Genomic DNA, 9311 nt, shown 5'->3' with positions numbered 1-9311 from the left:
CCCCCCCCCAGCGTCATCCATAATTTATGATCTGCACAGTTGAATGGCTTGACGCAGGAAGACACAGGTAAGCATCTTTCTGATCTCTGGTTAGCAAAGATGTCCCTAGGTCAAGTCCTTTTCCGAATCCTGCTCGAAGGTCTAGCAATCCCCTGCGGATGGACTGCTGCAACTGTGTTTGAATTATCTTTGTGATAATGGCCAGAAACGGAATATTTCGTAATATTTCACCTGAGGGCAGTGCAGGAAAACTTTGAAAACAGTCGTTTGGGTATTGTCTAACAGCGTCACCTGGTGCCGTCCCCACTTTTGCAAACCCCTAGTTGGTGACACTCATCTGCTCTATTTGTTTCCCTCCTTCCTGTGGCACAATCCAGGAGCCCTGGTGGTTAGTGCTTGTGCTCTGGGCTGCCAGCCACAAGGTCAGCAGTTTGAAACCACCGGCTGCTCCAAGGGAGAAAGACAGAGGCTTTCCACTCCCTAAAGAGTTACAGTCTCAGAAACTTGCAGGGGTAGTTTCCACCGTGTCCCCTAGGGTCACCATGAGTCAACGTGGACTCGATGGCCAAAGGTTGAGTTTTTTAGGGGAGGATTTAAAAATCCACAATTAGCTGGCCAATGGGACTTGTGAAGAATAACCCAATCAGAATATTCTGTAAGTAACTTAAGCCAAATAAAGAAAGCAATTATCGTTGACCAAACAAGATGACCATAACCTGAAGATTTTTGTCCTTTCATTGTCTTTTATTTTTTGCACCCACCACCACCCGCCCTCTACACCAGCCACAACCCACCACTGGGAATGGAAGGTTGACTGTTGCAAGGCCGTCAGGTGGATGGAGAGGGTCAACCTCCTCCGTTCTTCCTCTGCTACACATTGAGAGTGTGTCTTGTCAGTTTTACCTAAGACACCAGGAGATCCCAGGGCAGGTGAAATGTGTGTTTTGTTTGACGTGTCCCTGGCAAATAGAACATTTGAATTCTCCTCGTAAGTGTCTTCTTTCCATTAGTAATGTATAATTGAACATTAAAAGAAATCACCCATGTCTTGAACAAATCTTGTACCAGTCTCTCATAAGTTAAATTTTAAAAATAGATGGTATTAAAATATTTGCTTTATTAACTACACATATAGGAAAGCATGAAATATACCCCAGACATTACTCATAAAAAATACGTGTAGCAAGAACCTTTTTAAAGATGGGCAGAACATTTTCTAGCCACTTGCTAGCAGAGGAAGACCTTATTTTTTTTTTAATCTCACAAGTAAGGAACCTTGTCATATACCGTCTCTTCCCACATTAAATTAATCTCTCCCTCATATAATACATGCCGCTAGTCTGTAGTGGTGGGTGTGTGTGTGTGTGTGTGTGTGTGTGTGTGTCTATTTCCAAGTCACTGTGGTTTTCCCATGCTACTCAACAGGAAAGTTGCTGGCAATACATACTCCTGTCCAGTGTCCCCTGGCACAGCCCATGTAACAGAGGACACCAGAATCTCAAAGTCTTATGGAAACCATGTTTAATGTGTGTCCACCATCATCCTCGATGTTCTGCCCCCAGAAGAAATTACATTCTTGTCAGAACGTCCATCCTTTATGCCTCCTTTCCTTTGAAAAATGTCAAGAGATCACTCACTAGGGAGTTTCTTAAGCGATTGATGAACTGCTTATCCTGCGCCTTCAACTAAGAGAACTCTCGACTGCTCCTATAGACACGTCTCTTGCTCTTTATCAGACTGGCCTTACGCTTAAACTGATCTTTCACAACTTTGTTTAAGAAAACCATAGTACCTTATGAACGTGAATCTTAGGTTTACAGAAACACCATGCTTCTGTTAGTAGCTTATTTAATTGGCTTCAGATTCGCTTTACATATTTAAGTTTATGCACAAGTTGACTAGAGGGAGAGTTATAAATTTAAACCTTTCATTGTGATGGGGGTAGAAAGTGTATTACAATTCTTCTTTCCTGTGAACAGGAAGCATAAATACCAGTATTCAGAGAAAAGTCAGCTGACGGGCGAAGTTACAATGAAGCGTGGACACATTCATTTCACTTGACTGGTACACTCAGGTGGATGCAAATGCCTGGGGGGGATGCTCACTGTTGTGGGCATGTTTCTTATTCATTGCGCTTTCTTGGCGTTGGAGATTAGATGACGCACACTCGGGACTGTATTTGGAAGCGGGCGGAATTCATAAAGTCTCCGTGCTTTCCTGGGCTGGAGTTCCCCGTTTGGCTTTAGACACTTCCAAATCACTGTGCTCTTTTAGGGGGATGTTCAGTTTCTTACATAAGGTCTTTCGAAATGGCTGGCAGAGAAAGAAATAAATAATGGGGTCCAGGCACACGTTGGCAGCGGACAGTAGCAGAGTGAACTCTTTCACGTAGAGCAGGGTTTCCTTTGACTGGCAGCTGTAATGGTCTTCTATCTGACTCTTGGTGTAAGGGATCCTGGCCACATGGTAAGGCACAAAGCAGACGAAAAAAACAAACACAATGCTGAATATGTTGCGGCTAGATTTCCTCGTGACCGAAATAGATTTCCTCCCGGACTTCAGCTGGGACTTGAAGATTTTCCTCGTGATGGCCGTGTAGAAGACGATGAGCAGGAGAAACACGATCCAGAAAATGCCCACGAAGATGTAATTGGACGCTTGGTGCCACTTCTGCCCCAGCGGGCTCTTCAGCTCCATGCACTTGATCTGCGCCACCTCCTTCGGACTCTGGTTGGTCAGGATCATGTTCGGGACGGCGAGAAAGAGGATCAGCAGCCACACCATCAGGGAGAGGGCTTTACTGTAATTCAGAGACTGGATAAACGGAGCCACGAGAGGCTTGACGATTTTGTAATACCTGTCGAAGCTGATGAGCCCAAAGAACAGGATGCTGACGTACATGTTGATGTAGAAGAATACCGCGGAAACCCGGCACACGAACACGTTCAGCTGCCAGGGGCCGCGGCCCACGTCGTTAAAGATCTTGAACGGGAAAGTCAGGCTCATGAGGAAGTCCGCCACCACAATGTTCTTGAGGTAGACGATGAAGCTCTTGGTGCTGGGCACGTGGAAGAATATCCATCCCGAGACTCCGTTGAGCACGATGCCCGTGATGAAGACCACGCAGTACAGGCCAGGGATGATGTACTGAGTGATGGTCGTGTTCCTTGGGCAGAGCTCCTCCACAGGGGCCGTGGGCGTAGAATTCATCATGTCGTTTCTGAAGGCGGAGGCCTGGAAAGAGATTTGGACCAGTCAGTCCCAGCACACGTACAGGCGCCAGGTCATTGCAGAACGATAAGATGAAGGTATCTCAGTATCTCAAAGGCACCAGGTTCTCCAAGCGACATTTCTACTCTTAAGTTAGGTACCTGTTTTTTGTTTGTTTTAATCTGCATGTGAATCAAATACATGAAAATGAAAGGCGAGAGAGATGACAAGCAAGGCGCGTTGGGGGAGTAAGGCAAGATGAGAGAGCAGCTTTCCTTGTAAAGGATTCCCTGTAAGGCGCCAAAGCTCCAGGAAATACTTTCTTTCTCCTAGAAGATCTTTTATGGCTGTACGCAAATGAGTCCCAGGTGTTGGCAGATGTTCCTTAGGCTCCATTGCATTTCATGGATTGATACAGAGCTCTCTTTTGAAAACGCCTCCTTATGTACTCGGGGTGTAGAGCTATGTCTTGTAAGCATGTACGTCCAATTGTTAATCCATCCTTCTGGTACAGAACCATAAATGGCTTTAAAACTCTGCTTCCCCCCCGCCCCCTTTTAATTTGAAAAACTAATCTGCCTGATGTTTATAAATTAGAGCAGAAATAGAACCATGATCAAGATAGCATAAATGCCTCTCAAAATGTGTGCTAGAGCTACACTGCCTAATACATACAGACGGTGGAAACCACTCGCGTGTGGCTGTGGAGCACTTGAAATTTGGCTAGTACAGCTGTGCGGTTTGACTGTGAAGGCCACGGATTCATTCTGATCTTTGCACAAGTGCACTTGCATCTCAGGTGGTCAGCATTAGGTACTTCCACAGTATTGTAGCCCAAGGACTCTCAATTTGGGTAGAATTTAGCTGTCAGTGGGTTATAAAGCAAAGTTATTTCCAGAAATAATTCATCTTAGCGCAACATGTTTCGTAGGCCTGGCATTACTTCTTGTCTGTGTAACTCTGCACACCGGCCCATATTTCTCTTACGTGGAAAACGCAACACAGCCTGTGCCATACGTTGGGTGCACTGTGAGTCTTGCGTGCTTGGAAGAAGAGAGGAAAGGGTTCCCCCCCCCAGTATATGGGTGAAATTAACCAGGCCCTTGGATAATACTTGATAATTTTAGAAAAATTACCTTTTAAAAATTCTCGTGTTGTGTGGCTCTCTCCAGTGAAGTAATTCAGCTCAGTGAGCACTTGACATCTGGACGTGGCCAAAGCATTTCTGAACTCAAGATCCTGGATTACAGGAGAAAAAGGAAGGATTGATTAAGCCAAATGGACAGCTGACTGTTTTTATTGAAGGGGTCTCTCTGGTAGCAGTGAGTTTCCTCTTTTATTTAGGGTGTCTAATTGTGAAGAATTTCAGCATGCGCGTCTGATTTATGTACTGTTTTGGATCTTAGTTGGGCTTTTTAAAAATCACTTTACCAGGGTTCTTACAGCTCTTATAAAAATCCATGCATCCATTGTGTCAAGCACATTTGTACATAGGTTGCCATCATCCTTTTCAGAACATTTTCTTTCTACTTGAGCCCTTGGTGTCAGCTCCTAATTTTTTCTCTCTCCTTCCCCAGATCTTCATTGTTTTTGTTGACGATTGATGTGGTAACTAACCATATTGGGAAACACAAAATCCTTACTTAAGGGGATTGGGCATGAATTATCCGACCTCCCCAAAACTAGATGCTCAAATGACTTCATTACATAACTCACTTGGGGACATGGTTAATTTAGCTGGGAAGTCATAGGTTTGATTCACCATTTTTTAACCCTAATACTAATGATATTTGGGGAGGCCACATCAATCTTGTTGTGGGGGGCTGTTCTGTGCATTCTGGGATGTTCAGCAACATCTCTGATTCTACTTAGTAGGTTCCAGTACCATGGCCTCTCCCCACCTCATCCCTGTCCCCACTTATAGTAATAAAAAAATGACATTGCCAAATCTTTCCTGGAAGGGAGGGGGTCAAACCGCCCCTGGTTGAGAAGTGCAGGTCTACTGAGACTGATGGGTGGCATTCCACAGTCTTCAGGCCAGGCACAAGGATAGCAGTTGGGCAGTCAGCTGGAGCTCTGCCTCTGTGGCTTGCCCCCTTTCCAAATGTAGTAAGCCGAGCATCCCAAACTGCCTGTACACATCACCTGAGGGTTTTGTAAAAATTAAAGACTCAGATGCCATAGGTGTTTGGTTGACCTGGATGCTGCTGATTATAGGAGCCCTGGTGGTGTAGTGGTTATGCATTGAGCTGGGGTCCACAGGGTCACCAGTTCAAAACCACCAGCAGAGAAAGACTGGGCTCTCTGCTTTCATGAACAGTGACAGTCTTGGAAGCCCACAGGGGCTCTCACTGTGAGTCAGTACTGACTCTGTGGCAGTGGATTTTTACAAGTGAGATCTGTGGACGGCTTTTTGGATGGCATGGGTTTCTTTTGTAGATCCTGCACACTGGAGGGATTTGATAAATATTTGGTAAAGTGAGTGAAAATCCTGGCTTATGTTGCTGTCTTTGAACCACGAGCAGGAAAACCGCATGTTCTAGGTAACCCTGAAATCTAGGATCTTTACCAGAGTGCATTCCTTAGAGATCCCCTCAGAATTATCCCGTCTCTGGGGTCTCTTGGGAATCTCAGCAGATGTGTTCAGATTGACACGGCGTATCTGGCAGAACGAATGCTGGTGTATGAGGCCAGAGGAATGCTGGCAGTGGTGGTTGAGGGGATGGGTACCCTGCGAGCCTCTGCTTCTCCGTGGTTTGGCAGTTATATAGTGTTCTGACCCGGCCCTTGTGTCTTGGCATTGTCATCCATCATCTTGTGACCCGATGTGGTCGTCCTCCATTTTCGCACAATGATGAATCTTGCGTGATGACCTGGTCTTTGGCACCTGCCCATCTTGGTAAATGAGATAGTTAACGTTTATTGTGCCAACATGGCCGATGAACACGTGGGATTAATTGAAGCGTGGAGAGATAAATGTCTCGGAGAGCCTCCCCTCTCTTGTCTCTTGCTCTTTGATCATCAGACCAGTGTGCGGCTGCCTTGCTTGTTCTCTCCCTCAATTTGCAAGCTATACTACCTGTGGGACACATAACCCGTGGACTGTGTCGCTGTAATTTGAGGTTCCTTTAAGAACTGCTTCACCACACCATTGGAATTTACATCTCGAGCTGGGGACTGTCAGACCCTGTCATCTAGCTGACTGTTGGTGACCTGCCTTGCTGTTTGCTGCCTGTGTCCGGATAGCCTGAATTGCTCTACAGAGGACTACCCGGCAGCCCTCAAGACTTGAAGGACTGCCAGTGTCTCACAACTGTCTCACGGGAGTGAGTTGCACGGAGCCATTTGTACTGCTTTATAATTTAATTAACTGTCTATTTCTTATGTTATATATCTATCTATCTGTATAAATATGTATAAAATTACTAGCGTTCTGGTTTTGTCTCTCTAGAGAACCCTGTCTAACACAGTAAACGAGGAGTGGGCGTCCTTCACTTAATGTGTCCTTGTGATGTGGTGGTTAAGCGCTGCCCCCCTGCTAGGTGGAGGTCCGGCAGTCTGTATCCATCAGCCTTCCTACAAGAGAAGGACGCAGCAGTCTGCTTCATGGTGTTATTTAATTCAGAGCCGGCTGCTGGCTCTTTCCATCCCATGGCTGGCGACAGTATTTCTGAACTTCTCCCGCTCTGAGTTTGGACCTGCAGAACGGTGACTCCTCAGAGAACCCGTTTCTGTCTCATCAGCCCCAGCTCCGGGCAGCCGCGTGTGCCGCGGAGAGCTGCGCTCTGCTGCCCTGTCTCCACTGGCGCTCTCCTTGGGGAGGGCGGGGTTCAAGCCTTTCTTCCAGGATGCCTCAGGGTGGACGTGACCCTCCAGATTTTCATGCACTGTCTGCGCCACCTAGAGACTTAATCGCTGGCTGAATGCAGAGCCTCGTCTTTCTCGGGCCCAGCACCACCCAGGAGGACGTGACCACGGACATTCCAGTGCACGCCCAGAGCCTGTTGTTGACCAGGCAGCCCTTAATTTGCAGAAACCCTACTGCTCCGCTCACTCTCAGATTCTCACAGTCACTGTCCCCGCCCCCCTGCTGTGCTCACCCCATGACGCCCTTGCTGACCTAAACCCTCTCTAGCTCCAGCTGGTGGGAAACTCGTTCCCTCCATCCGCTGGCCTTCTCTACACTCCCCGCACTTACTTATCTGAGACCGCCGCCGCCCTGACTTCCGAGCTGTTTCTCATTGACCTGCGCCCCAATCTCTTGGTAGCATGAATGTGATTTGTTTCCCCTGGTTGAATCTTTTCCTCCTCAGATGTGTGGTGGCCCTCTGGCTCTTGCATCTCTCTCTTAGCTCTCTACCCAGAACCTGGGTCCGTGGGCTCACCAAATCCTTCAGAACCCCTTTGCTAAGTCCTGTGCAAGCCCCTCAGCCACAGGGGGTATGCAGGAAGTGTGTCCAGTCCCGGGGAAGGAAGGATGACTAGAGCTGTACCCCTAGAATGGGACATGGAGGCACAGAAACAGCAAACGCTGAATCGGGGCTCAGGAATGGTGGCATCTAGCTGGGCTTTTTGATGTACGTGGCAGAGAAGGTTGACAAATTAGCGAGCTTTGGGCAGGCAGATAAAGAGGCGGGGGCTGGGGGGGGGCGCGTAAAGAGCAAATTCTTGGCCGAGGGACCTGGCGGGGGTGACTGCCCAGTGTCCTGGCTAACATGCTAGAGCCTTGATGTCCACCCACTCCAGTGAATGGATTCCCACACACCATGCCCCTCCAGGACGGAGCCACACTGCTGTTGACGGTTTCCAAGACGGTGAATCTTTGTGTGAACAGCTAGACTCCTCGTTCTCTCCAGGTGGGTCTGGTGGATTTGAACTGCCCACCTCATGGTTAGCAGCACAATGCTTGACCTATAGCACCGGCGGGGCTTCCTAGAGCCTTGCTAATGAGATGGTACTGCGGTTTTACAAATGAAGAAAATGGAGTGCCAGGTGACAAAGCAACTCATTGGAGATCTAGGACGGCCAGTCCATGGCCACTTGCTAATCACACGGCGGCCCACGCCTCTACTGCCGGGGACGTGTGCTGTGTAAGCTTCAGCAGGTATGTGTGCCTGTCCGCGTTTCATGGGAGCCACGTCTCTGGGAGCAGCCTGTTCGCACTTCTTTTTTGTTTGGTCATGTCCTCGTTTTTCCGTCTGTACTGTGACAAGGAGTGTGTGTGTGTGTGTGTGTGCGTGTGTGTGTGTGTGTGTGCATGTGCATACGTGCGTGCCTTCACCTTGCTCCTATATTCGCCTTCCAGATACCATAGCCCAGAGAACTTAACTTTGGACTTGCCTAGGGTCGGCAAGTATCGATAGCTGCTGTGTCTGTCCTCACTTTGACGTTGACTCAGCTTTCTGGCTCCTGCACTGATGGCCCAAGAGAAAGGATTGACGAGGAATTGAACTGCTCACGGCAATGATTAAAACGCCTAATGCGTCACCTGCAAGCAGTCGGGACGCTGATGCACGGGGCCCAGGGCACGAGGAAGGTCCTGCTTGCTGCTGCTACCCCCCCTTCGGCAGGACCAGAACCAGTTGCCCTCTTTGTGTCCGGCGCATGGTGACATCATACGTAGGCACTTTTGATTAGACAAGTGCTTCTCAACCCACTTAATGCTGCTACCCTTTCATACAGTTCCTCGTGTTGTGCTGACCCCCCAACCATAAAGTTATTTCCATTGCTACTTCATCACTGTCATTTTGCTACTCATAGGAATCGGGCAACCCCTGTGAAAGGGTCATTTGACGACCCCCAAAGGGATCGCGACCCACAGGTTGAGAACCACTGGATTAGACCAAGCCCTTCCTTTCACAGCGATACCGTCAGTTAGCGTTGGACTGTTCACTGCAAGGTTGGCGGTTGAAACCCACCAGCTGTTTTGTGGGAGACAGGCAGCATGTTCCCATGAGATTTCCGGTCCCGGAAACCCTAGATTGGGTTGCTTTGAGTACACACCAACGCGACGCATGGGCTTGGGATAAGAAGTTCCCAGCCCCCGTGATGCAGGCAGCTCACATTCTGTTAGAGCCTGGGTCACTGACACACACGTGTCT

The 9311-nt window shown here is 48.2% G+C and overlaps 3 protein-coding genes across 3 annotated transcripts in view; 1 reads left to right on the top strand and 2 right to left on the bottom strand.

The window, feature by feature from the left end:
• GPR171 (G protein-coupled receptor 171) overlaps positions 1-4417 on the bottom strand; it is a 19676-nt gene extending 15259 nt beyond the window's left edge. The window contains exon 1 of the mRNA XM_004708540.2: positions 4347-4417. The gene's annotated coding sequence lies outside the window, so the exon portion shown is untranslated. The remainder of the gene's footprint in view (positions 1-4346) is intronic.
• The window catches only part of MED12L (mediator complex subunit 12L), a 370846-nt gene that overhangs the window by 134813 nt on the left and 226722 nt on the right, over positions 1-9311 (top strand). The window lies entirely within an intron of this gene.
• Positions 1553-4434, bottom strand: P2RY14 (purinergic receptor P2Y14). Its single transcript, XM_013006148.3, has 2 exons — positions 4347-4434; positions 1553-3234 (listed from the first exon to the last, which is right to left on the bottom strand). The coding sequence occupies exon 2, from the start codon at positions 3211-3213 to the stop codon at positions 2197-2199; it is 1017 nt and encodes a 338-aa protein (XP_012861602.1). The 5' UTR covers positions 3214-3234; positions 4347-4434; the 3' UTR covers positions 1553-2196.

The sequence above is a fragment of the Echinops telfairi genome, unplaced genomic scaffold (assembly GCF_000313985.2).
Source record: "Echinops telfairi isolate 266 unplaced genomic scaffold, ASM31398v2 ScPeMD7_4225;HRSCAF=4972, whole genome shotgun sequence".
Taxonomy (NCBI): Eukaryota; Metazoa; Chordata; class Mammalia; order Afrosoricida; family Tenrecidae; genus Echinops; species Echinops telfairi.
Note: the sequence above shows the minus strand (reverse complement) of the source record. Positions and strands in the feature narration are given on the sequence as shown.